The sequence below is a fragment of the Delphinapterus leucas genome, chromosome 5 (genome assembly GCF_059928025.1).
Source record: "Delphinapterus leucas isolate spDelLeu-1000000601 "Yukka" chromosome 5, BTC_Dleu_Yukka2, whole genome shotgun sequence".
NCBI lineage: Eukaryota > Metazoa > Chordata > Mammalia > Artiodactyla > Monodontidae > Delphinapterus > Delphinapterus leucas.
The window spans coordinates 1,223,133-1,250,918 of record NC_143133.1 but is presented as its reverse complement, the minus strand read 5'-3'; the positions used below and the strand labels follow the sequence as shown (position 1 = coordinate 1,250,918).

The window sequence follows — 27,786 nt, the reverse complement described above, 5'->3', positions numbered from 1 at the left end:
GTTAATGGAGCTTATTCGCAGGTCGGAGAAGAACTGTCATGGAATTCATACCCTGACCCTCCCGCCCCTTCTGAGCCCTCGTCTGACAGTTAACCTGCTGGAGAGAGGACCCGGGGTGGCGAGGACACGGGGGCCTGGCAGCAAGTCTCAGCCCCACCACCCACCATCCAAGGCCTGGGGCTCTTGGAGTCTCGGTCTTTCCGTCTTAGAGCCCAGGCCAATTAGGAGGCTGAAGGCTGGCAAGAACAACCTCCTCTCCAGGAGGACGAGCCCAGTCAGCACGGCCCCAGGCCTCCCTCTAAGACCGCCACCTACTTGAGCAAATCGCTGAACTTCTTTGGGCCTCAGTTTCCACATCTGTAAACCGAGGAGAACCCCGGTTGTTACACACATCAGGTGGTGAGGGCTGACACAGAGTTGTCACATTACACGCTTTTGTATATGTGCTGCCAAAGCGAGCACTCCTTACACGCTTTTGAAAAAATGCTGGCTCTCACGTTATTCCACAACATCCCAGTTTTACACTGACGGTGTCATCCAAGCCACGTGATAACCCTATCAGGACAAGTATAATATTATCGTCCCCACCCTGAAGAGTCAAATGAGACTCTAAGAGTCAAAATCAGGTGATTTACCCAGGTTTTACCAAAACCAAGTGGCAGAGAGCTAGGGATAACTTGCACCAGCCTCTTCCCCCATAAAAGAGTGAGGTTCCCTACATCGTGGGTGCTTCAGAAAAACCATTGTATCAGCCCAGGTCACTCAACTAGGCTTTTAAATAATTCACCATTATGCTTACATTAGAGCCCTTGAGCAGTCAAAAGACATTTTTTTAAACCCTCAAAGTTCTTCGTTATTTTAACTATTTCAGGGAAATTTTGGTCCTTTCCCTTCCCACCTGTGGGATTGTAACCAAGATTCCTCAACGATAATGTTACACTAATTATTCCAACCTTAGTGATGATACAACCCAAACTGGTCTCGAGTCCCCTCTCCCCACTCCTGCAAGTGGGCCAGGAGCTTTGGCTGACCAGCGAGCACAGGACGTGTTCCAGACCCTGTTAATCTAGACCATCAGCCCCTCGGTGAACAAGGGCGGCTACAGAGCCCTCCCCAGTTCCTTCTGCCAAGGTCAAGGTTCCCGAGTGTCATTTAAGACTTGGTGGCATAAACCACCACGTTTGTCGTCCTACGTTAGGGGGTCTCCACCCCGGCCTTTGGTGAGTGAACACTCATTCACGCGCACTCAAGTGATGCACTCTGTCCTGGAACCAAGAACGTGAAGGCCTGAGGCGCAGCCCCAGCCCTCAAGGCAGCGGCCCATCTGCAGGGCCACTGGGGGAGGAGACCTGGGAGTGACGGTGAACCGCGGGGCGGGAAGGTAGGAGCACACCTGCACAGCGCGGCCCGCTCCCCTCCTCAGACAGCACAGACTGAGGAGGCCCCCACTCGATCCCCATGCTCCTCCACCGACCAGATTCAGGCTAAAGGGCATCTCTGGAGAGGAGATCCATGAAGACAGGACAGCCTGAAGGTCAAGGGCTTGGGAACGGGCCAGGCCTGGGGTCAGACACTCATTTCATCTTTTTTTTTTTTTTTTTTTAAATTAAAGTTTTTGTTTTTGGATGTGGACCATTTTCTGAAGTCTTTATTGAATTTGTTACACTATTGCTTCTGGCTTCTTTTTATGGTTTGGTTTTTCGGCCCTGAGGCATGTGGGATCTTAGCTCCCCAACCAGGGATCGACCCCGAACCCCCGGCATTGGAAGGCAAAGTCTTGACCACTGGACCACCAGGGAAGTGCCCTTGTTTACTCTTTATGCTTAATCTCTAGGCCTCAGCACTGCTCGGCAGGCTGCTGTGAGTGCCGTTGCCACAGCCAGGGGCCCGAGCTGCAGAGCAGGCCTCGGGGGGCTGAGCCCACCTCCTCCCGCCCCCCCGTGCACCACGCATCCTTCGGGGCCCCCCGGTGCCGGGAGCTGGGGCCGCCCTCTACCCCGGCCAGCCAGAACTCCTCACTCGCAGATACCTTTTCGGCCGAGGGGCTCGAGGCCCGGGACGCCAGGGCCGCCTCGGCGAGGCCCCGCCCCAGCAGCAGCTTCGCGCTCCTCTTCCTGGTCCGCCGCGCTTTGCTCGCTGGTCTCTGTCCATCGTCTTCCGACTGGGACACGGTGGCAGCACCATCGCCACATATGGAGGACTCAAAGAGAGGTTTCCCGTTCATGTATGTTTTGGTGATTTTCAGCTTGATCTCTGGAGAGCCATTTTTGACAGGGGTAGTGTCAGGTGGTGTCCCAAGTCCCTTCATTTCCTGGGACTCCAAACGCAATTTGGCATCATGAGCACCGGGGTCTCCATTAAAGACGCGGGAGGTGAGGTCTTTCAGCCTCTCGGCTGGGATAAAAGGAAGAGCGTCGTGGCCATTGAACTTCTGCACAACTCCCTCCTGCAGACCGGCGGAGAGCTGGGCTTTGCTCAGAAACACGGAGCACTCACGACTCACTTCACAGCTCGGAGTCTTTCCGTTCGTGTTGCCAAGGATTTCCGGTGCCTGCTTCATCTTCACGCACTTTACAACCTTCGGAACAGAAAGAGGACTTTTTTTGATGCTGAATTCCATTCAGCCTAGATGCCTCCGTTCTTAGAACACTGCAGCATTAGAAAAAGAGAAAGAAAAGAAAGCTATTACATTTCAAACCTAAGATGAGTAGGCCAGTGAAGCTCCCTACCAGTCTGCAGAGTTTGGGGGGGCTGAGTCAACTTATGGTGTTTCCTATAATGACTTAGGTCACAGGAGACAGTTCTAATATCACAAAAATGACAGGAATCACAAAGTGATAAAGTGAAAGGAACACGACTAGTTTCTAACGAGAGTCAAGCAGGGACCGCCACTAATGAGCTGTGTGGCCGTGCCCCCCTTGACCTCAGCCCTCGGAAGCGGAGGTCGCCCCCTGCCCCCTGTCGCGAGGGCAGCGCCCGAGGTGGCCAGCACAAAGCCAGGCCCCGGCAAAGGACAAAAGGGAAGCACTTGAGACACAGCTGAAGAGGACTCCGGGCAGGGGCTCGGGACATACCCGCGATTACCGGTAGGCAAAGCTTCAGCCCAGACGGCCGGGGAAGGTGAGAGCTGGACCTCTACCGCCCCCCCACCCCGGCCCTCCCCACCCAGGCCCAAGTTAACTGCCGGTGACAAGCAGCAGGGCAGCAACATCAAGTGGAGTCAGCTCTCCGGGACTGCGCTAGTCGGGCAGCAGGGCCAGGCCATAGCGCACCACCCACAGCGCCCTCCATGGGATGGCCGCCCGAGGTCCACATGCAGAGGGGTCTCCTCCCCACACAGCCGCAGTCCCTCGTTGGGGACGCCCCACGAAGGCGGCTCGGAACAGGGTACTGGCAGGCGCCCACTCCGCTGGGAAGACGTCCCAAGAGTGCACCACGGCCCCAAGGGGGCCAACGGTGAGAGAGCAGGAAGAAGTGGGGCGCCTGGACCGGGAGCCCAAGGATGTAGGTGCTCAGCCACTGTCACCGCCTGGGGGGCCGCTGGCTACAGCCCCTGGGGAGGGGCCAAGGATGCAGCCCGGGACAACCCTCCCAAGAGCGCCTCGGTGGAAAGGGCCCAGTCTCCGTGGACGCCAGGCCAGGGCGGGAGCCAGGCAGTGGTGGAGGGTTGGCCCCGGACACCTGGAGCACCGGGCACACACCAGAGCATTCGGTGTGCCCCACGCGGTGTTTTTTTCAGGTAAATCCGAGTGGGTTCCCAGTCCCGCTTGCATCAGACCAACGGGACAAAAAGAGAAGACAATGACCTAAAGGCACTGGAGAGAGCCCAGAGCAGGGGGCGTGGGGGCGGCTCGGGAACGCACCCAGCAGGCCCGGCACCGGGTGAACAGGGAAAGGAGAGCCTTCGAGGGGGGCCCCCGCGCACCGCAGACTCCCCACCGAACCCTGGAGTCCACGCAGCCCAGCTTACAAGACAGCTGAAGAAAGACAGAAACAAACCGCAACACCACTCTGAGGATAAGAAGCAGACTTCCAGGGCTGGCCAGTGGTTAGGACTCCGCACTCTCACTGCCGGCCCTGGGTTCAACCCCTGGCCCAGGAACTAAGATCCCGCAAGCCCCACAGCAAGGCCAAAAAAAAAAAAAAAAAAAAAGTATCAAAACCACAACGAAATGCCACCTCACACACACCCCTGAGGATGACTACCTACTACAAAAAACAGAAAACAGGGCTTCCCTGGTGGCGCAGTGGCTGAGGGTCCGCTTGCCGATGCAGGGGACACGGGTCCGTGCCCCGGTCCAGGAAGATCCCACATGCAGTGGAGCGGCTGGGCCCGTGAGCCATGGCCGCTGAGCCTGCGCGTCCGGAGCCTGTGCTCCACAACGCGAGAGGCCACAGCGGTGAGAGGCCCGCGTACCACACACACACACAAAAACAGAAAACGGGTTGGCGAGGATGTGGAGAAATTGGAAACTTCGTGCACATGGGTGGGAATGTAAAATGGTGTGGCTGCTGGAAAATAGCGGGGGGGCGTTCCCCAAAGAATCAAAAGGACCCAGCAGTTCCATTCTGGATACACACCCCAAAGAACTGAAAGCAGGGACTCACAGAGGTATCTGTACCCAATGTTCACAGCAGCATGTTCACAACAGGCAAAAGGTGGAATCCACACAGTGGAATACGATTCAGCCTTAAAAACGAAGGAGATTCTGACACCTGCTATGACATGGATGAACTCTGAGGACATTACAGCGAGTGCAATGAGCCACTCACAAAATACTGTAAGCCTGCACTGTTACGAGCAGTCAAATCCATAAAGACAGAAAGTAGGATGGGGGGCACCAGGATATGGGGGCGGGGAGAACAGGGAGGTGGTGTTTTAATGGGGGCGACGTTCCAGATTCGCAAGACGAAAAGAGTTCTGGTGATGGCTGCAACAGCGTGCATGTACTTAATACCACTGAACTTCACACTTAAAAATGGTTAAGATGGTAAATGTTACGTGTATTTTAACACAACTGAAAATAAAAGACCACTCTTAAGAACATAACGTAATAAAGAGTGTCTACAGCACATCTTTCACATTATCCAGAAATTACTAAATATATGATGAAACAGAGAAACAGCAGAAACCAACCCCGAGACGGCCCAAATATTGAAATTCAGCAGGATTTCAAAGCATCTATTATAACCATGCTCAAGGACATAAAGGAAAATATACTCATAAAATAATAAACTGGAAATGGCAACAGAGAAACAAAAACTATGAAAAAGAGTCAAATGGAAATTCTGTATCTGAAATTTAAAAAAATAAATCATTGCATGGCCTTAAAAGCGTATTAGATATGAGTCAGGAAACTTGAAAATAGATCAGTAAAAATTATCTAAAAAACAGAGTAAAAATTATTAAAAATAAAAAGAAAGAAAAGAAACTGAGCCTCAATGATCTATAGACCAGCATCAAAAGGTCTGGGTTCCCACTCCCACCCAGAAGGAAAGGAGAGAAACAATGACACAGAAAAAATATCTGGGGCGCTTCCCAGGTGGTGCAGTGCTTAAGAATCCGCCTGCCAACGCAGTGGGTGCAGGTTCAAGCCCTGGTCAGGGAACTAAGATCCTACATGCCACGGAGCAACTAAGTCCGCCCGCCACAACTACAGAGCCCACGCACTCTGGAGCCCACATGCCGCAACCTGAGAGAAGCCTGCGTGCTGCAACAAAAGATCCCGCATGCCACAACTAAGACCCAATGCAGCCAAAAATAATATAGAAAATAAATAAAATAAATATTCCTTTTTTTTTTTTTTTTTTTTTGCGGTACGCGGGCCTCTCACTGCTGTGGCCTCTCCCATTGTGGAGCACAGGCTCCAGATGTGCAGGCTCAGCGGCCATGGCTCACGGGCCCAGCCACTCCGCGGCATGCGGGATCTTCCCGGACGGGGGCACGAACCCGCGTCCCCTGCATCAGCAGGCGGACTCTCAACCACTGCGCCACCAGGGAAGCCCCAAATAAATATTCTTTTTAAAGTCAGTCATTTAAAAGAAAAAAAGAAAAAATATTTGGGAAAAAATAACCAGAAAAACTTCCCAAATTCAGTGAGACATCAATTTACAGGTTCAAGAAGCTCAGCAAATCTCAAGCAGGATGTATATAAAAGAAGCTACACCAGGTGCACATCAGCTGAAATGCCTAGAAACCAAGATGAAGAGAAACCCTGGAAAGCAGTCAGAGGGAAAAAAGACCCGGTACATACAAAACAGTGGTGTGGATGATTATTTACTTCTCATGAGAAACAGAAGCCAGATATGATTTGAGTAATGGGGAAAAAAAACAACAACTGTCCAACCGGAATTTGATATCCAGAAAAAATATCCTTCAGAAGTGATGACAAAATACATTTTAAGAGAAATACAAACTAAGAAATTGTTGCCATCAGATCTTCACTAGGAGAAATGCTAAAGGAAGTTCTTCAGGTTGAAGAGAAATGACACCAGACTGAAACTGGGATCTTTAGGAAGAAATCAAGGGCACCAGAAATGGTGAATATATGAGCAAATATAAAAGACTACTTGTTCCTCTTAGTTTCTTTAAAATTCAAATAATTAAAGCAAAATATATAACACTGGAGTTATAACTTAATAGATGTAATACATATGACAACTGTAGCATGGGGAAGGGAGTAAATCAATCTAGACAGTTGCAAGATTCTTGTATTTTATACCCAGTGGTATATTAACTCCAAGTAGCCTGTGACGAGTTAAGGATGCAAACCGCAGCCCTAGTTAGAGCAACAGCTAAGAAAATAATATTAAGAAGTACAGCCAGTAGACAGATAAACAAGATGCTTTAGTTGCCAACAATTAACGTTTGGGACATTTTACACAAAAATTCAGATTTCTGGCTTCTCTTAAAACATACCCAGGGTCATGGGGTTCGGATCTAACTCCAGGCCTAGGTCCACGGTAATCATGATGTGTATGTGAACCACATTTTCAAGATTGCTTGTTCCTGTTGGAATTTTCAGGTTTCTTTTAAATCTTTGAATATATTAAACATAACTGTTTTAAATATCTGGTCTTTGCAGGCCTGTGTCTACTGTTGTTGCTTTTATTTTCATTCATGGTACCTGTTTCTTCGGGCGTTTGGTCTTTTTTCCCTTCCTAATCTGATTGTGGGCTGCTTACTTTCCAGGATTCCACCCGGGACAACCCTTGAAGGCAGGGGCCCGCAGAGAGGGTCCGCCTTCACTTCAACACGGCACTGCACGCCACTGACCAGTAATTTGATCTTTCTAGGAGTTTTTGGTTTTTTCAATCAAGGTTATACCAATAAACTAGAAAATCTTTCACTTTGTCTAGCATTTCAAGAAAAATATAAAACCTAACCAAGAGGTAGAAAACCTACAGAGCCCACAATAACCATAAAAGAAAGGCCCAGAGACCTTCACTAGGTTCATGTGATGATCCCTCAACGGCCAATCGTTCTTATATTGGGTAGCGGGGGGGGGGGGCAAGCTTCAAAAGCAGAAAAGTGCAAAGAACAACAGGACACACTTGTACACTTGTATACTCACCACTCCAAAATGACAGTTTTCAGCATGTTGCCACATTTGCTTCATGTCTTTTTGACATGAAAAAAAGAAGACCCCCGGACAATGGCAACTGCAGATGCATGAGCCGAGGACAGGCACAGTGGGTGCACGGCACCTGAGGGCTCCCAGACGGGAGAAGCCAGGCTCACCCCCACAGGCCGCCCACCGCCCACCACACGCCCGCAGCAGGATCCCGGGATTCTGGTTCTCCACGCCCACGTCACCCACCGTGAGCCCCAAGTCCAACAGCGAGAAGCCAAACACAATCTCCCGCTGCAGCTCCCACCTCCCGCAAGCCTTGCTCAGGGTGAATGAGTAAAACAAAGATGACATCTGCCTTTCAGGAACCCTAAGTTCCACTTACTCTCCCCATCACCAGTTGACTACGCATCCTTCCAATCTACGGGATGTACCCAGGAACAGAGAATTGCTGTATGGGGTCTGCATGCCAAGCAGCAATGCTACCACACTGGACTTGTGCTCTGCGATTTCATCAATCAACACAGTTTGATCTCCCCCATGTTGATGTAAACAAGCGTAGCTCAGTCTTTCCGACTGCTGTGTATTATTCATCACATAAAAACAGCATTCCTATCGTTTAAATTATTCCAGAACATGGAAAATGATGGAGAGTTTCCCAAACATTATATAAGGCTGGCATAACTCTCATACCAAAACCAGAAAAATGAGTACAGAAAAGAACTACAGACCAAGATCAGTAGAGTATGACTGTAAAAAAAAAAATTACAAAATAGAAATAAATCAAACCCAGTCATTACCATATTAAAATAAGATATCACAGCTAAAGAGGGTGTATCCAAAAATGCTGATTCAACATTAGGGACTCTATTAACATTCCGTCACCATTTTAACACATTTCAGAAGATTTCTGGTGAAGGTAGCCAAATTATTATTTCTTTAACAAAAAAAGTTAGCTACATCACTTAACTGAAAACAGGAAAGGGCAAAATCTCCAGGTCCAGAGGTGAAGAGGGAAGAGCAATCAGCCTTACAGAGCCCGGCCTGCCTGGGCTCCCACGCAGCTGCAGCGGTCGGAGGGCGTGGGGAGCTGCAGGGCCCCGGGCAGAGTGTGGAGGCCGCTCTAGGGCTGGAATCTGGCCCTACCACCTTCCAGCTGTGGCAAGTGACCACACCCTCTCACCCAGCCTCCAGCTCACAGGCATCACCCAAAGCAGACCAGAGTGTCAGCTGCGACAGCGCTGTCACCTGAGCCGCACCTCCAGCCAGCCCAGGGCTGGGGCCCTCAGCAAGCACCCACCAGAGACCACTGGGGAGACAGAATCACCCTCGAGAACTCTGCCTCAGAGGCTGTGGTGCCCCAAATCCTGAGCCAGGAAACATACGTAAAAATGGGTCTAGCACGAGTGACGCTGGTAGAGCCCTGCAAAGGCAACTGGGAAACTGCTCAGGGGGCGGTTCTGCACAGAGCCCTCCCGCAAGACCTGCTGTGAAGGCACGGTAATTAAGGCAGCCACTCCACACCTGTCAGAACTGCCAGGCTCCACAACACTGACAGCGCCACGTGCTGGCGAACCCTCATCACTGCCGGTGGGAACGCCGAATGGTGCAGCCACAATGGAAAGACAGGTTGGTGTTTCCCACAAAACTAAACATACTCTTACCATACGATTCAGCAATCCCACTCCTTGGTGTTTACCCAAGGAAGCTGAAAACTTATGTCCACACAAAAACCTGCACACAGAGGTTTATAGCAGTTTCATTCATAACTGCCAAAACCTGGAAGCAACCAAGCTGTCCTTGAGCAGATGAATGAATTGATAAACTGTGGTACCTCCAGATAATGGAATATTGTTCAGCCTTAAAAAGGAATGAAGTATTGAGACATACTACAACATGGATGAACTTTGAATACATTATGCTAAGGAAAAGAATCTGGTCACAAAAGGACAAATGTGTATCATTCCACTTTTTTTCTTTTTGGCCTCACCACATGGCACGCGGGACCCTAGTTCCCTGACCAGGGGTTGAACCCACGCCCTCGGTAGTGAAAGTGCGGAGTCCTAACCACTGGACCACCAGAGAACTCCCTGATTCCACTTATATGAGATCCCAAGAGTAATCAAATTCATAGAGACAGAAAGTAGAAAGGTAGCTGCAAGGGCATGGGGAGGAGAGGATGAAGAGTTAAGTGTTTAATGGGGAGTTTCAGGTTCACAAGATGAAGAAATTCTGGAGTGGATGGTGGTGACGGCTGCCCAATAATGTGAACGTACTTAATGCCACTGAACTGTACACTTAAAAATGGTCACGATGGTGATTTTTCGTCATGTATATGTTATCACACATACACACACACAAAGAATACTCTGCCCTCAGGGAGTTTACGTTCCAATGGAGTTCCAGGAGAAACGAGGGAGGATGGGGTAAGGTAATTTTCAAAGGGATAATAATCGAAATTTTCCAGAGATGAAAGGAAACTCAAGTATCCAGATTTAAAAGGGTACCCAGGGTTCTGAGCAAGATAAATAAAAGCAAATCAATACGTCAACACATCATTTCTGAAACCACATAACATGAAGGATAAAAAGAAAACCTTAAAACCTAAGTACCCATAAAGAATAAGTTAATTCACAGACTTCAGCATGAGAAAAGAAACAGAAACACAGACCTCTGTGCAGCCTCAACAGATAGGAGTAGATGACGGAGCCTCTCTAAAGTGTTAAGGGAAAAAATAATTTCTCATCTAAATTATCACTGAACATGAGGCAAAATGTATTTTCAGACATGCAAAAACTAAGGGAGTTTAATATACATATCGCTTTCACAAATGAAATGCTAAAAGAGGTACTAGAGCAAGGATATAAACCCAGAAGGAGCACAGGGGAGAGTGGTAATTCTAAAACCATTTTTATATTTAAAAAGAACGTGAGGCCTCCTTTCTCACATTTACCTACACTCCGTGCAGAAACCCCAATTAAAATGACAGTAAGGAATTTCAAAGGAAGGGTAAACCCGCAAGGGCAAAGACAACAGAGGAATGAGTTAGAGACGCCAAACGCCAACAATGGGGAAGCCGACCGGAAGAGTCGCTCGGCGAGAGGCACGCTGCTGCAGGAGTAAGGCCCGTGGCTCGGGGCTCCTCTTGCCCACAAAGCCTTTCCCTTTTAAAATGTCTAAGATGACAAAAGGTGGGGGCTCCTTGGTGGCGCAGGGGTTAAGAATCCACCTGCCAATGCAGGGAACACGGGTTCGAGCACTGGTCCAGGAAGATCCCACATGCCGCAGAGCAACTAAGCCCGTGTGCCACAAATACTGAGCCTGCGCTCTAGAGCCCGTGTGCCGCAACTACTGAACCCGTGTGCCACAACTACTGAAGCCCATGCGCCTAGAGCCCGTGCTCTGCAACAAGAGACGCCACCGCAATGAGAAGCCCGCGCACGGCAACAAAGAGTAGCCCCCGCTTGACGCAACCAGAGAAAACCCGCACGCAGCAACAAAGACCCAACACAGCCAAAAATAAACAAATAAATTTTTAAAAAACAACCCAATGCAGCCAAAGAGAAATAAATAAATATTTTTTAAAAACTAAAGGTGGGGCTTCCCTGGTGGCGCAGAGGTTAAGAGTCCGCCTGCCAGTGCACAGGACACAGGTTCCAGCCCTGGTCCGGGGAGATCCCACATGCCACGGAGCAACTAAGCCTGTGCGCCACAACTACTGAGCCTGCGCTCTAGAGCCTGCGAGCCACAACTACGGAGCCCATGTGCCACAACTACTGAAGCCCATGCACCTAGAGCCCGTGCTCCACAACAAGAGACGCCACCGCAATGAGAAGCCCGCGCACAGCAACAAAGAGTAGCCCCCGCTCGCCACGACTAGAGAAAGCCTGTGTGCAGCAACAAAGACCCAAAGCAGCCAAAAATGAATACATTAATTGATTTTTAAAAAATAAATATAACAAAATGTAACATACAATCATTGTGCCAAGGAAAGAAAACACTGACACACTAAAAGTGAAAAATGAAAATGTGGAAGTTAAAACAGAGAGTAACAGCTCAGAGTTATCAGTGGTTTTCCAAGGGGAGCAGGAACAGGGTGGGGAGAGCCGAGCATCATCTTGCTGCTTCCTGTAATAAGCTTTAAGAACTATATAATTAATCCCTTACATTTCACAGGCCTCCTACAACATGAGCTGACACAGTAAGTGGCTGGGGGGGCTAGGCAGCCCCTGCAGGGCCACATGGAACAGAGGAGGGGTCTCCAACATAAAGGGAAAGGCACCACTCTCAAAAGAAGGGAAAGGTGACCTGAATGACAACACTCAACACTGAAAACTAGTCAATGAGCACAGGCCCTGTCCCAACATTTGGAGACAGAGCAGTAAACAAAGCGTGTACCTTATTCTTGTGGAGCTAATATTCCAGAGGGGAGAGACAGAGATTTTAAAATACAGATATAACATTAGGGAAAGAGGAAGGAGAAAGATGGGGTGGAGGATGGAAAAGTGGCAGGAAGAGTCACTGGAGCAACCCTCAAACTCCTTTCCCCGGGGCTCCGACCTCGGGCACACGAGGCCCCACTCTCTCGGCTGCTCAGAAATCCAGCTGCAGCCCGCTGAGTCCATTCTGTGAATCTGAGCAGAGTCATCAGGGAGAAGCCTCAATGCTGGACAGCAGGAAGCGCTTCAGGACGTCCCCCAGAGCCCAGCCAGGACAGGGACCAAGCTCCAGTCCTTCTTCTGGAGGCAGAAGAGAGACTTAGATGGAAAAGTCAAGTTTGCAAGTATGGTTAAAACATACACACACATTTCCTAACATTCCCTTTCTTTCCAGCATTTCACACTAATCTACCTGGAATAGATCTTGGTCCCACCTTCACTGAATGATGACAGGACCTCCAGTCTTACAGCAAAGAGCTCTCTGTAAAGAACAATGAGATCAGTACAGAGTCTGCTACAGAACAGGGGCTGAGGGCAGTGACGGCTCCATTACTCCGTAAGAACTCTCTACTGAGAAGCTTTATTTTATGGAATTTAGAATTGACTCACAGCAGAAGTCTTGCTTCTTCTGCAGAAATGCACCTATGACAGTAAAGACTTTATAACTGACCTATTCCTTGTTTTGTTTTGTTTTCACTGCAAAGAAGCTTGGAGCCACAGACAGGCTCAAGGTCAGCCTTGGGCCCACCACCTGTGTGCCTCTCTCCCCGCGGCCCCAACCTTAACCTTATGACGATGCATGAGTTGCTATCGTCCCTGACTCCATGCCTGTCTGTTCTCTCTATCTTCTCGGTGTAATATGACAAATCTTTGGACCCCTTACACACTGCCAGGGGTATGGAAAGTGGTGCAGCTGCAGCGGGAAACAATCGAGAAGTTCCTTAGCTGCCATGTGACCCAGCAATTCCACTCCTAGAAAACATGTTCACACAAAAACTTGTACAAGAATTTTCACTAAATTATTCAAAAAACAACCCAATGTCCAACAACTGATAAACAGATAAAAGAAGAAGAAGTGATCTGGACTTCCCTGATGGTCCAGTGGTTAGGACTCCACACTTCTACCGCCAGGGGGCCCAGGTTCAATCCCTGGTCGGGGAACTAAGATGCCACATGCCGCGCGGCAGGGAAAAAAAAGAAGTGTGATCTATCCATACAGTGGGATATTCAGTCATAAAAATGAATGAAGTAGGCTTCCCTGGTGGCGCAGTGGTTAAGAATCTGCCTGCCAATGCAGGGGACACAAGTTTGAGCCCTGGTCCGGGAAGATCCCACATGCCTCGGAGCAACTAAGCCCGTGCGCCACAGCTACTGAGCCTGCGCTCTAGAGCCCGTGAGCCACAACTACTAAGCCCGCGTGCCTAGAGCCCATGCTCCACAGCAAGAGAAGACACTGCAATGAGAAGCCCGCGCACCGCAACAAAGAGTAGCCCCCGCTCGCCGCAACTAGAGAAAGCCCGTGCATAGCAACGAAGACCCAATGTAGCAAAAAATTAAAAAAATTTTTTAAATGAATGAAGTATGGAGACATGATACGACACGGATGAACCTTGAGAACACTGTGCTGAGAGAAAAAAGCCGGTCACAAAAGGCCACATACTACGTGATTCTATTCATGTAAAATGTCTAGAATAGGCAAATCCGGAGACAAGGTAGAATGGTGGTTGCCAGGGGCTGGGGGACAAGGGGAAATGGGGAGTGACTGCCCAATAGGCAGCAGGCTTCTCACTGAAATGACGAAAATATTCGGGAATTGGATAGTGGTGATGGTTGCATTAACACTGAGAATGTACTACAGAACCAATGAATTATATACTTTAAAATAGTTTAATTGATGAATTTTAGGTTAATCTTATCTCAGTTTGTAACCTATCAAATCTTCTGTTGAATAGGAAAGGTATTAAACATATTAAGTTGTATCATTCACATGTCTGTAATGTATTTTCCTATTCTAATTCTAACACATGCCTAATGCATAACGATAAGTCACTGCACAAAGCAGGGGCATGTGCTGCACACACTGGGAACCCTAAGTCAAAAGAACTGGATTGAAGTCCACATAACGCGCAGTCCCTGACCCACCCCACCCACAGCCTGGCAACCAGCCCCACCCCAGCAGGAGAAGAACCGGAGTGTAGTCTAAGGACAGGGCACACCGGAGGGGGCGCTCAAGGCAGTGAACTACAAGACACAGCCAGCACGAGGACACTTGCCAAGATCTAGGGAAAACACCTGCTGATGCTGACGGTGGGTTCTGACCAATTGGCCCTCAGTGAAGCCTCCACCCAGGACCTGCCGTCAGCTCCCAGACCTCCGTCTCAACAGTGGGCCTGCAGTCAAAGGCCATCAGACGTGTGAGGAAAACTTACCATGAGAGATAAGAATTTAAAATCAGGGACTTCCCTGGTGGTCTAGTGGTTAACAATCCACCTTCCAATGCAGGGGACGCGGGTTCGATCCCTGGTTGGGGAACTAAGATCCCACATGTCACAGGGCAACTAAGCCCGTGCACCACAACTACTGAGCCCACGTGCCGCAAGAAGAAGATCTCGCATACCGCAACTAAGACCCGACGCAGCAAAATAAATAAATACTAAAAAAAGAAAAAGATGTTGCAAGAAGAAAGGCAACTGGAAATTCTAAAAAATAAAAAAATAAAATAAAGATGGCCAAAAATTTATTGTAATCCCCCCACCAAGAGATAAAATCTATTTCTCCACATTCTTGATTCTGGCCTGGGCCTGTGACTGCTCCCACCAACTGAATATGGCAAAAGTGATGCCAGACCAGAGCCAGCCTCACCTTTAAAAGGACTGGCAGGGCTTCCCTGGTGGCACAGTGGTTGAGAGTCCGCCTGCCGATGCAGGGGACACGGGTTCGTGCCCCGGTCCGGGAGGATCCCGCATGCCGCGGAGCGGCTGGGCCCGTGAGCCATGGCCGCTGGGCCTGCGTGTCCGGAGCCTGTGCTCCGCAATGGGAGAGGCCACAGCAGTGAGAGGCCCGCGTACCGCAAAAAGAAAGAAAAAAAAAAAAAAGGACTGGCAGACAGGGAGTTCCCTGATGGCCTAGTGGTTAGGATTCCAGGCTTTCACTGCCATGGCCCAGGTTCAATCCCTGGTCGGGGAGCTGAGATCCCACAAGCTGCACGGTACGGCCTAAAAGTAAAAAAATAAGAATAAGAAAAAAATAAAAGGACTGGCAACTTCACTTCCTCCTTCAGGAACCAGCCACCATGCTATGAGGAGGCCCAAGCAGCCTCACGGGAGGCCTATGTTGGGGAGAACGGTGGACCGTGGCCAACAGCCAATTCCAACACACAGCCACAGCAATGAAACAAACTGACACCACAAGAGCAGAAACAAGCTAACCCTGGCATACAACGTCCAAACTGCAAAACTGTAAACAAATAAATGTTGTTGTGCTTTCAGCCACTAAGTTCTGGAATAGCTTATCAGGGAGGAATAGATAACCCAGACACCACAATATTGGGAAGAACTGGGGAAGGGGAAGTGGGAGGCCAGCGGGAAAGAAAGCTAAATCCTTATCTCCTGTAGATAGAACTTAACACATAACATATAAACCACAAAGTTCTCAACTCAGCAAAATTAGAAAGTTATTTTTTTTTAAGTACAGATAGATACCACAAGAAACAGCTGGAAGAGCAGAGCAGTTGTCTCCTTGGAATAGTTACCTAGACTGTTACCGTTTGATATGACCCTCGCAGAGGAAACTGTCTTTAGGGCACCTGGTTCCGTCTGATCAATGAAAGGTAAACTGGAAATACACCTAAACATTTGGTTGGTAAGACTGTAGTTATTACAGATTTTCCATAAAATGTACTTTCTGATTATAAAATTAATAATAATTAAGCTTTCTATTTTGCCTTGATGATGTGTCAAGAAACTGCACATCCTTGAAAATAAGATTTCTATAAACTCTAGGCTGGAATTCACAACTCAGTTTCTACTACATCATTCCCGTGCTGGGAACTCACAAAGGGAGGAGAGAGGTGAGAAGGTGCCAGGATCTGGGCACCAGCTGAAGGACCAGCTCTGAGACCTCCAGCCAATAGCAGAGAACAAGAGAAGCAGTTGGTACAGACCCAGGGAAGCAGCAATGGCTTCTAGGAGACAAGCCCACAACGAGGGCACAGCCAAGAACAGGGGCCAGGCTCCACCCAAACACCCAGGGTGCTGTGCCCGGCCCCAAGGAGTTACCTTGGAGTCCTCGAGAGGCAGAGCTGTAAAGCCAGGGCAAGGTCCTATGGAAACACGTTTCATTCCTAGTGGGCCATCAAGACACAGATTTCCTCTATCTCAGAGGTCTACCAACCTACAAAAATGAACAGGGCCCCTCTCCAAAGGAAGCAGAGAGGGTAATTACCTATGATGTGCTCTGACCCTTTGCTGATATAACTGCTAATTCACAGAAATCCCTAAAGCAGCCGAGAGCATACTGGCATCTGAGAAATGCACACAAGCTTAGCCTCCACGTTGGACAAACAAGAACCACCAATATTTTTTTCGAAGAAGTTGAGTTTTAAGAAATAAATACTTTTTTATATAGATTTCAGAACTCAACAAAAAAGAATCCAATAAGCTGTTAACGTGATGCTCAATCCCAACTCGTCTTCCACAAATAAGGTACACAACTTAAGATGCAGAGCAAAAGGGAGAAAACCCCAACACGCACCGTCCTCCACGCCTCCCCAGCAGCTCTCCTCCTGGGCGGTGCCGCTCCCCCAAACAAGCCTTCCTTCCGCACCTGAGGAAGAGGAAGCAGCCTGAAGCCCGCCAGCTCCTCCCCGTGCTCAGGCCAGCTCCCGCCTCCCCCCGCCCCAGAAGGAATCCAGCAGCTGAGAAGCCAGGGGCCTAGGGCAGGGCCCAGCCCCCGGGTCACAAGGACGGACCACACAGCCCTCCGCCTGGAGCGGGCTGCCTGCTCCCCGACACGGCACAGGGGTGGCCGCGGCGCCGACACGCGGGCCAGTCCAGGCGGCGGAGCGCGGGCAGGAGCCGCGCAGTCCTGGGGGCACCGCCAGGAGCAAGAGCTTCCACTCGAGTGGGGGCAGGTGGGGGACAGCAAGACTGGGGGTCAGGAGAGCAGAAAGGGCACGATGACAAGTGGGGCAATCAATGTGAGAAACTGATATGTGAGTCAAGGACTCAATGAAAATTTTTTAAATTCCTCAATAGGCTTTTCCTTGCTCCCGAACCTCGAAACCCAAGTAAATGTAACGCTTACAAAAATACTGTCTAGACAGTGAGTGGCGCTTCTACCTGTCTGCTTTCGTCAGACAAAACTCAGGGCCGTCACCGACACCCTCCCTACGCCGTCCCTCCCCCCCAGCCCACAGGCCTCAGCCCTTTTCCTGCAGAGCTCTTGCCCCAGCTGACCTGACGAGGCTGGCTCCTCCTGTCACAGCCAGAAGCCCGTCGCTGGCGGGCCACCTCCACCTTGCACCAGCACCACAGGCCCCGAGCCGGCTGACCAGCCAGCAGACCCGAGGCAGCAGCGCTCCACTCCGCGGGCATCGGAGGCCGCCGGCCCCACCCCAGAGCTTAGGACTCAGTAGGTCTAGGGTGGGCCCCAACACGCGTGTCTAAGAAGTTCCCAGGTGACAGATGCTGTCAGTCTGGGGACCACTGAGAACCCCTGGACTAGGTTACGGGGCCGCAACCTGGCTCAACCCAGAGGTTTCCCTCGTGCTCATAGCGCGTATCATGCGCTTCCACAGTGAGAAGGAAAAAGGGACATCGTGGAAGCACGCGACTCTCAGAGCGCCCAGTCAGAGATGACGCGTCCCTTTTCATTGTCCAAAGCAAATCATGTGGCCACGCCAAATTTCAACGGGGCAGAGCTGTTCAGTCCTACAAGGCACCCAAAGCAGGGACAGCTGGAAAGATTCTAACCCGAACACACAGTGAGCGCAGGCCGGTCTCCTGCACCCTCTTCCCTCTCCGGAATCCTCCCACCACCAACTTAGAGAGGACTCCAAGAAACGCACTTCCCAAAGCAAACAGATTCATGTCCGTCTCCCTCTCCCTCTCCCTCTCCCTCTCTCTGTCACACACACACACCCGCTTAAAACCCTCAAAGGCCTCACATTGCTCTCTGGATGAAAAGCCTTACTACAGCCACAGAGAGCCTGCCCTGCCCCACCACTGCAGCCCTGGTCTACACATAGCTCCCTCACCCTCTGCTCCAGCCTCGTCAGCCTTCTGTCCACTCCCGTCACAGGCTCTCTGCACTGCCTGCTCCCTTATCTAGAACAGTCACACCACCCTTACCAAGCCCACCCTCTACCAAGGCCTCTTCTGCTCTCTGCTCCAGCCTCAGTCCCATCACGAAGTCCTTCCTGACACCCAACCCACAGTGAGGCATAATCTCCTTATAGATGTACTAAATGTACCCAACCTCTCCTTCGTGACTTTTCTTCCTTCATCAGGGAGAATTCTGAACACACATAAAGATAGAGAGAACAAGCAGGGCCCATGTACCGCACCACCATCACCCCACACCAGCCCTGATCCAGCCACACCCTCACGGCTCCCTTTCCACAGAACTGTGAAGCCAATCGCAGATGGTGTATCATTTCTTTGATAAATTCTGTATGCATGCCTACAAGGTACAAATTCTTTTCTTAAACAAAACCAAACCACTATGGCAGCTAAAAAAAAAAAAATTCCTTAATGACAAATTGAGTCAGTGTTCCAATTGCTAATTGTCCCAAATATCATAAACAGTGTTTAGTCACATCTCTAACTAACTGGCCCGTCTTGTATGCACATAAGCCCTCCGTAGTGCAATCAGCCTCTTATCCACATCCCCCTTCTTTTTCCTTGTGGAAGAGACCTGGTCACTGGTCCTGCAGGTTCCCCCGTTCTGAGTTCCACCAGTGGCAATCGCACAGTGTAGTTTAATGTGTTCCTTTCCCCATGCCCATATTTCCTATTAATTGCTTGTGGGAGGTAAAGGGCTGATCAGTTTCAGGTTCAGTTATTTAGCAAGACTATTTCACAGGTTTTTCTTTTTTTTTCTTTTTATTATTTTTTAAATTTTATTTATTTATTTATTTATTTATTTATTTATTTATTTATTTATTTATGGCTGTGTTGGGTCTTCGCTGCTGCGCGCGGGCTTTTTCCACTTGCGGCGAGCAGGGCTAGTCTTCGTTGTGGTGCGCAGGCTTCTCATTTTGGTGGAGCACGGGCTCTAGGCGTGCAAGCTTCAGTAGTTGTGGCTCGCGGGCTCTAGAGCACAGGCTCAGTACTTGTGGCGCACGGGCTTAGCTGCTCTGCAGCATGTGGGATCTTCCCGGACCAGGGATCGAACCCATGTCCCCTGTTACAGGTTTTTCAAAGACGCAATCTTTTGTCCACTGTTTCTCCTGTTTCATCCCTCTCACAGGTCTGTCAAGTCCATGAGACCAAGGACATGGGTGTTTTGGCTCATCACTGGAACACAGCTAATTTCTTAATTCTCAGTGAATGAAGAAATGTCGCCAGAAGTACACTGCCATACTAACTAACAAAATACACTGGCCCACCCTCCTATTTATATAGAGACAGCACAGACAGTCTTATGTGCAACACGCTGCCATGACAGGGCCTGGTGCTCAGAGGAACAACCAACCTGGGAACAGAAAACCAAACACACCTAGTGCCATGGGCGCAGCGTTGGCAACACTAGAGGAAACAAATGAAGGTGGAGCCGTAAGAGCAGCTCAGCAAGGCCAACCGGGACGCCTTAGGAAGGAGCCACAGCAATGCAAGGACCGTGAGATGGAGCACAGCTCATCCCCGAGGGGCAGCAGCATGGTGATGAGATCTCAGAGCAGCTACAAGGGGCCAGGGAGCAAAGATGCTAGAAAACACAAAGGGGCCACACGCCATGCTCAAGACCTAAGGTTTCCTCTTCTGGGTGAACAGGAAGGCACAAGAGACACATTTTCAGCTGGTAGGTGACATCAGTTTCTTTTTGGAAGGAACCAAGGTAGATCAGAAACGAGGCCCACCTTCAGTTTCACTAGTTCACAGGGAGATAAAAATGGTGCCCTCTCCACCCATTCTTTCAAATTGTGAATATTAGGATCACCTGGGCCAACCCTCCCCTCTTTTTAAATTTTATGTCATTTATTTATTTTTTGGAGGTGTTCGGTCTTCCTTGCTGCGCACGGGCTTCTCATTGTGGTGGCTTCTCCTGTTGCGGAGCACGGGCTCTAGGCGCACGGGCTTCAGTAGTTGTGGCACGTGGGCTCAGTAGTTGTGGCTCTTGAGCTCTAGAGCATAGGCTCAGTAGTTGTGGCGCACGGGCTTAGTTGCTCCTTGGCATGTGGGATCTTCCCGGACCAGGGGTCGAACCCATGTGTCCTGCATTGGCAGGAGGACTCCTAACCACTGTGCCACCAGGAAGTCCCCAACCCTCCCCTCTTATTCTGAGCCCCCATGCTGAACCCCAGCCCATCAATGCCGCTACAGCCCTCTCTCCTGCATCTGTCCACTCTTCCTACCCCACCTCCTGTGCCTGGGTAAGGCCACCGTTCTCTAGCAGTGGTCTACGAGCCTCCTCTCTGACCTCTCTCACCTGCCCATGGCCCTCCACCTTGCCAACCTCACACTAGGGCAAGCACGCCTACGCCAATCCCCTTTATCCACACCACTTCTTATACGTGAGCCAGCACACAAGGGGCTGAGAGTCTGTTCATGCAAGCAGTCACTCAATGTCTGACAGTCATTAGGGTACTGTCCTAGGCACTGGGGGTATCACAGTAAGTAGAGCCAAAAGGAGAAAAATCTCCACCCTTATAGACATCTTGATGCAGTCAGGCAGGCAGACAAATAAGGAAAACACCCAGAATGTCAGAGGATAAGAGTCATGGAAAAGAAGCTACGGCAGATGGGCAGAGCCAGACAGCAAGAGGGTGTCTGAAATCAGTGGTCAGGGACGGTGCCTGAGAAGGGTAGGTTTGAGCAAAGACCTAAAGGCAGGTAGAGAGGAAGCCAGGCAGGTGTCCAAGTAGAAGGAATAGCAGGTACAGCAGCACGGATGCAGTACTTGAGGCAAGCCAGAGGCCAGAATGGCTGGAGCAGAGTGAGAATGCAGTGCACAAAGGTGAGCGAAGCACAAAGTGTTCAAGACATACCTACAAGGGCTCCCAAGACTGGCAGGGAGTCTGGGGTCGTTTTCTAGGAGTGAGGTGCAAGCTGAGAGCTGAATGAGAAGGAATTAATACGAAAAGCCAGCTGTGCCCACACATGCACTGAAGTGTAAGTGTGTGTATGGGGGTCACAGGGGAGAGCAGGGGCAAAAACTGACCATGCCAAGGCCCAAGGAAAAAGCATGGCAGCAACAGATGGGCTGAAGAGGTCAGGTGAGATCAAAATAAGAAGTGCAGGGGACTTCCCTCGTGGTGCAGTGGTTAAGAATCCTCCTGCCAATGCAGGGGACATGGGTTCGATCCCACATGCTGCAGAGCAACTAAGCCCAGGCACCACAACTACTGAGCCTGTGCTCTAGAGCTCACGAGCCACAACTACTGAAGCCTGTGCACCCCAGAGCCCGTGCTCCACAACAAGAGAAGCCACCACAATGAGAAGCCCACGCACCGCAATGAAGAGCAGCCCCCGCTCACTGCAACTAGAGAAAGCCCGCACGCAACAACGAAGACCCAACACAGCCAAAAATAAAAAATATAATAAAATTTTTTTTAAAAACATAATCTTAAAAAAAAAAAAAAAAAAGAAGTGCAGTGAGGGAATTCCCACCATCGTCCAGTGGTTAAGACTCCACGCTTTCACTGCCGAGGGCCCAGGTTCAATCCCTGGTCGGAAAACTGAGATGTAGCGAGCTGCGCGGCATGGCCAGAAAAAAAAAAAGTGCAGTGAGAGGCAGAAAACCCAGTGAGAGATTGGTCTTGAACCCCAAAGGGCACTGGAGCTCCTGGAGAAGGGGCCTCACATGATCACACGTGCGTTTTAGACAGACTAGGCAGGGTGTGGAGAGCTGAGCGAGGGTCGCACAACTGGAGTCAGAGACATGCTTTCTGATCTGTCCACCTATGTAACCAGCAGCACAGCCCAAGGGAAAAACTCACCAAGATGTGAAAACTGCTGACATAAACATACCCTTAACAGCATGACACACTTCATCCAGATCATCAATTCTTTCTATGACAACCCATTCAACTTAAAAATTGAGCTCCCAGGACTTCCCTGTGGTCCAGTGGTAAAGAATCCACCTTACAATGCAGGGATGTGGGTTCGATCCCTGGTCAGGGGACTAAGACCCCACATGCCGCAGGGCAACTGAGCCCGCGCGCCACAACTACTGAGCTCGCGCGCCTCAACTACAGAGCCTGCGTGCCACAAATTACAGAGCCCACGCGCTCTGGAGCCCGCACGCCCTGGGTCCTGCACACCAAAACTAGAGAAGAGAAAACCCGCGCACCACAACGAAAGATCCCGCATGCCTCAGCAAGGATCCCATGTGCCACAACTAAGACCTGAGGCAGCCAAAAATAAATAAAATAAATAAATAATAAATAAATCTTAAAAAAAAAATGAGCTCCCAACTCCTCCAGTAAGATAAAACATTGTTTCTCTACACACCCACTAGGGAAGTCTCACTACTGGGGCTTTTGAGCTGCAGGCCAGCACTCAGCTCAACCACTACTTAGCAGTTTCCATCCTTGTATGTCTTGTTGAAACTATTAGGTATTACAGACATTAAGATGCTTTGAAAACTCATCTTTGGCCGTTTGTTTTCTGGAAGACAAACTCAAGAACAAAACTACTTCAAGACAGCCTGAATTTTTAAAGTAGCAAACCAAATCTCATCAAATCAGTTCCTTCAAAAGCTATACTGCAACCAACAGACAAATGCAAAATGCTGACGAGTCCCCGGGGTAACTAATTTAAGTCTTTTTCTCTCCAAAAGAAATACGTTTTATGTAAATAACAGTTCCTAAAAAATGAAATTAACAAATCACATAAAGGCAGTTTGTAAAGTATAAACATAATCCTGGGAATTTCCATGTCACCTCTTGCTTTTGTGTACTTTATATTCTTTTTACTTTGCCCAGGGATACAGAGAAGTACAGTAGAAACATCACTGCTTGATTCATCCTGATGGTGGATACAGGTCTACTCTATTATTTGTTTGCAATATTTCATAGTTAATTTTTATTCAACATTTGAGTTACCTATGATGAGAAAAGGAAAAGAAACAGCCCTGCCTAGCAAACAGTCTTAGCTCCCCAATTAAAGTAGGGTGACCTTAGGCCAGCCCCTTACTTTCCATACTCAGCTTCTTCCAGAGGGTCCCTTTCTGCTCCAACATGACTTACAAAAAAGAGACGCAAACAGGCCACATGCTGGCCTTAAAATGGGTTGTTTATCCCAAGTCATATGCCCATTTATTCAGCATTCACTGAGTGCCTGCCATGAGAAGGCACCAGCAGAGGCCAGGCTGCCCAAGGCTATAAGAGTCCTACCTCAAGAGCTCTCCAACAGGAGAGAAAAGTCACATATGGCCACTGAAGGGCTGGGTCCTCTGTGCTCAAAAGGGAGGACAAGCAGTGGTCCACACCCAACAACAGTCCATGCAGAGGCCTGGGTCAGGATAGGGCACCACATATTTGGGGAACAAGGACACATTTAGTGCAGTCCAGCAGAGATAAGAGTGAAGCTCAGAAGACTAAGATGCTTATCCAAATCTGCATACATTCTATAGCCAAGCAGTCCAACCCCCCCAAAAAAACACCAACCAACCAACCAAAAACTGTATACTAGAATATGTATGCAAAAAGCCTTGTATCTTCAGTTCCCACTGATTAATTAAAGTGTTTACTTAGAAAGGTTATTTGTGTAGATTAAAAAGGGCAGGGCAAAATAAATTTGGAACTTCAGCATCATCTTAGCAAATCCATTTCAAATGTGTGTGCTCAGTGGCAATCCTATATCTCATATAGCACACATTTTATTAGTGTTTTCTATCCTCTCACCAGCACTTCTTAGTAAGTATAATTCCACCTATTTTTACATGTTTTACACTGAAGCATCAAACCGTAAAAAAGTAACTAATTAGTTTACATTCTGCCATATGAGTAAACCTTTTAAAATTGTACTACTTGTAGGAGGAGAAGTCATCCGAATAAATGGAAGGCTTGGCCCACTCTTCCGTAACTAGGCCACAGGGTCTCTAATTCCTAACTTCTAATTCTCACAATTCTGACTTATTCTCCCCATTTGATTCCTCACATTTGAGCAGGTACTATTTTAACGGCCCTGTGTAAATCGGCTGAATAAAAACCATAAGCCTAGTAGCCACACGTGGTAGCCTGTTTACCTTACTGTTTTGTTCTGTGTCTCCACAAATTTCAAATTATGTTAGTTTAGACGTTACATATGAATATATCATAAAAGTGCACACAGAATAATAAACTGCCCATCACTTTTTATTTTTTATTTATTTACTTTTTTGGCCGTGCCACACCGCGTGCGGGATCTTAGTTCCCCGACCAGGGATCGAACCCGTGCCCCCTGCACTCGAAGCACAGAGTCTTAACCACTAGACCGCCAGGGAAGTCCCATGCCCATCATTTTTTGAAACTCAGAAAGTTACTTTTCTGATACTCTTAAATTGGAATGTTTACCACTGGAATCCCAGGCCAGCCTGATCTGTAGTAATGCCGTCAGGAGGGGAGGATTTTTGTACTACATAGATCACAGCTCTTCACAAAAGCTTACGCAAACTCACAACCCTGCAGAAACTCCTCACTTTACCAACCACTGGCCCAAAACTGAAGGCTGCTGGGCGTCTGAGAAAATGGAAGAAAAGGAAAGGAAATGACTCAAAGTAATCGTGCTTAAGACATGAGTCCTCTTCACTTCCAGTCGGCAGTTTAGATTTGAACTACGGTCGGTGGTGAGGTACAGGAGCACACCAACCACGCCAGGAAAGGGCTCCCAGGACTTGCTTCCCTCGTGGTGCTGGTTAGAGCTGTGCTTCTTTAATGGTGCTCTCGTCACATTTAAATATGTAACGAGGATATTTAAAACAACTGGGAAAATAAAAGAGTTAAATTCCCAGCTTCATACATGAGATGGCTCCTAACTTATTTTCCATCTTAATAATCTCATTTTAAAATACATAAAGTAAGAGTCGGTATAATCGACGCGTGGTAGCAACGTGAGGTTTGTAAGTTGTTTAGTGATTAGGGAACACACATCTTGGCGTTTAAGTCATTTAAAAGTCAAGGCCTTGAAAGTCTGAGCGCGGGCTGTCAGTCCTGAAGAACTTCCCTAACCTCGCTCTGAAGTCACCCTAACCGAATGGGTCCCCTGTTCTGCTACACGCGCACACGCGCACACACCCCGGAGCCCTAATTACCTGCCTAAGAATGATTAACGTCCCAGTGAGACCAAGTTTCCCCCCGCATGTCAAACCTGTGACCACTCACGTCCCGGCATCGGCGAGGGCGAGAAAAAACTAAGGCTGCACCGGGTCCTGCGCCTTCTGCCCAGACTCGAGACCAGCAGCATCGCTTAAACGCCGAGATTTTAAACCGCCCTTCTGGCGAGTGGGGCAGAGTCGGCCGTGCGGCCGGGCCGCTCCGCTGCGCGGCCGGGGCCTCGGGGCCGCCGTCTGGCCAAGCGCGGGGGCCGAGGGCCGGCAGCCCCGGGCGGGGTCCCCGCGCCTCCACCTGCCAAGGCCCGGGGCTCCGGGCGCCCGCGCTGACCAACGGCCGGCGTCCGAGTGTCACCCGGACCCTCCGCAGACAAAAAGCGCCTCCCCGGCCCCGGCCGCCCCTCCCACCGCCGCCCGGCCCCGGCCCCGGCCAGCGCCTCACAAAGGCCGGCCCGGCCCGCTGGGCGCCGCAGCGAACAAAGGCCGCCGGCCCGCGGGCCGGCACAGGTGCAGCCGCCGGCCGCCGGGCCCAACATGGCCGCGCCCGCCCGCCCGCCCGGCCCCGTTAGCCCGCCCGCCCGCCCGGCCCCTCAGCCCCTCAGCCCTCCGCCCCTCAGGCCCGCGGCGGTTGGGCCGGCGGCGCCAGTGACCTGTTGTGCGGCGCATCCTCCGGCGGCGGCGGCTCTTCGGTGCGGCGGCTCCGGCGGCGGCGGCCGGGGAGGGGGCCGGGGCCGGGGCCGCGGGGGAGGGAGGGAGGGAGGGCCGAGGGAGGGGAGGGGGCGGCGGCGGCGGCGGCGGCGGCGGCGGGCGCAGCGCGGCCAGGCCGAGGCTCTCCGCGCGCGGCGCCGACCCCGCCCCCGCGCCTCCCGCCCGCCGCCGCCGCCGCCGGGCCGCCGCCGCCTCGCAGAAGCCGCGGGAAAGTGCGCGCCGCTGATTGGCTGCCGCGCTCGCGGGGCTGCGGCCGGGCTTTTCAAATCCGCGCGGGGCGGGGCGGGGCGGTGGTGGCGGGTCCGTGGCGCGGGCGTGGGCCGGAGGCTGAGAGTCGGGGGCGCAGGCCGGGGCCGGTGATCGAGGGCACGGGCCGGGGCCGGGAGCGCGGGACCCCGCGAGCCGCCTCAGACCGGCGCCGGGCGCGCGCCCCGCTCCCGCTACTCGGCCGGGCGCGCGCCAGGCGGCGGCTCAACCGAAAGCCCGGAGCCTGGAGCCAGAGTCCGGAGCGCGCGCGCGTGGTGACGTCACGGCCGCGCGCCCAATCGCCGCCGGCGAGGCCGCCCCGCGCGATCGCGGACCCAGCCCGGGCCGCGCGGCCCTGGAGCCGGGAAGTGGGAGGTGGCTCCCTGCCGGCCGCCCCGCGGGCCCTGCGCCCGTAGCACCACACGCAGGGTTAGCCCGCGCTGGCCGCAGGGCCCTCACCCAAGTGGTCACCCACGCCCCTGCCTCGGGGCGGAGAGAAGGCTCCTGGGTCAGGAGGCGCTCTGCGCGGGGCCTGGTCGAGCAGCTGGGATCCGGGAAGGCGGAGGTCAGGTTAAACAGGCCCAGCAGGCGAGGCCCAGCTGGAGCTCGCAGGGGAGCACTGTGGAGGGAGCTCCAGGGACTGCCGAGCAGGGTGCAGAGGTCCCCGCCGTGTCTGTGCTCCTGGAACGCACATTACAAACTTGGCATAGATGGTCACAAACAACGACAGGGAGCGGGGATTGCAGGCCGGAGAGAGACTGGCCGGGGCGGTGCGGGCAGGGAGCAGGGGGCGTCTTCTGCAGAATATCTGCAGGGCGAGGATTCAGCCGTTCCCTCCACCTCCCAGGCTCGGGTTTGGCCTGGATCTGGGAGCAGTGGGGTAACCGTGGACAGAGGCGGGACTCCCAGGCCCTGAAACTGCTGGAGCTTGTGCCATTCTAGTGAGGCTGGGGTGGGGAAGAGGGACAGGGCAGGCCCAAGAGTGCCAGCAGCTGCAAGCTTCAGCTGCTTCCCACCAGACCAGGGGGTGGCCTAGCGGACGCTAGAGCCAGGGGGAGACCCTCCCCCGTGTCCAGCTGAATGGGATTACAGAATTTTTCACCCTTCCATCCAAGAGCTATACGGTGAGGTCCTACTGTGTGCTGCACCCTTGCAGCATTCTGGGGAGCCTGAGCAACCAGAAGAGACGCCCTTCCCCCATCGTTCACTGCCAGGACTCACCTCTGGCCACCAGGAGCCCCTGGAAGGTGTCTAGCTGGGTGCTGGCCCATTCACATTTGCATTTTGCCATATCTCTTGGCTGTGGGGAGGAGAACAGGTGCCCACTCTGGGCCCGGGATCCCTCTGGGGCA

The 27,786-nt window shown here is 51.1% G+C and overlaps 1 protein-coding gene across 3 annotated transcripts in view; it reads right to left on the bottom strand.

Moving 5' to 3' along the window:
* The window catches only part of NSD2 (nuclear receptor binding SET domain protein 2), a 77,699-nt gene extending 51,459 nt beyond the window's left edge, over positions 1-26,240 (bottom strand). For 2 of the 3 annotated variants that reach the window (XR_016393178.1, XM_022554891.2), the window contains exons 1-2: positions 26,131-26,239; positions 2,030-2,649 (exon numbers count right to left, since the gene is read on the bottom strand). Coding sequence is in view for 2 of the 3 variants with exons in the window: in XM_022554891.2 (XP_022410599.2) it covers positions 2,030-2,620 (591 nt within the window). In the remaining variant the exon portion in view is untranslated. Of the gene's footprint in view, positions 1-2,029; positions 2,650-26,130 lie in introns of all 3 variants that reach the window. The other variant, XM_022554885.3, reaches the window with a different exon arrangement.
* Positions 26,241-27,786: the final 1,546 nt, after the last annotated feature.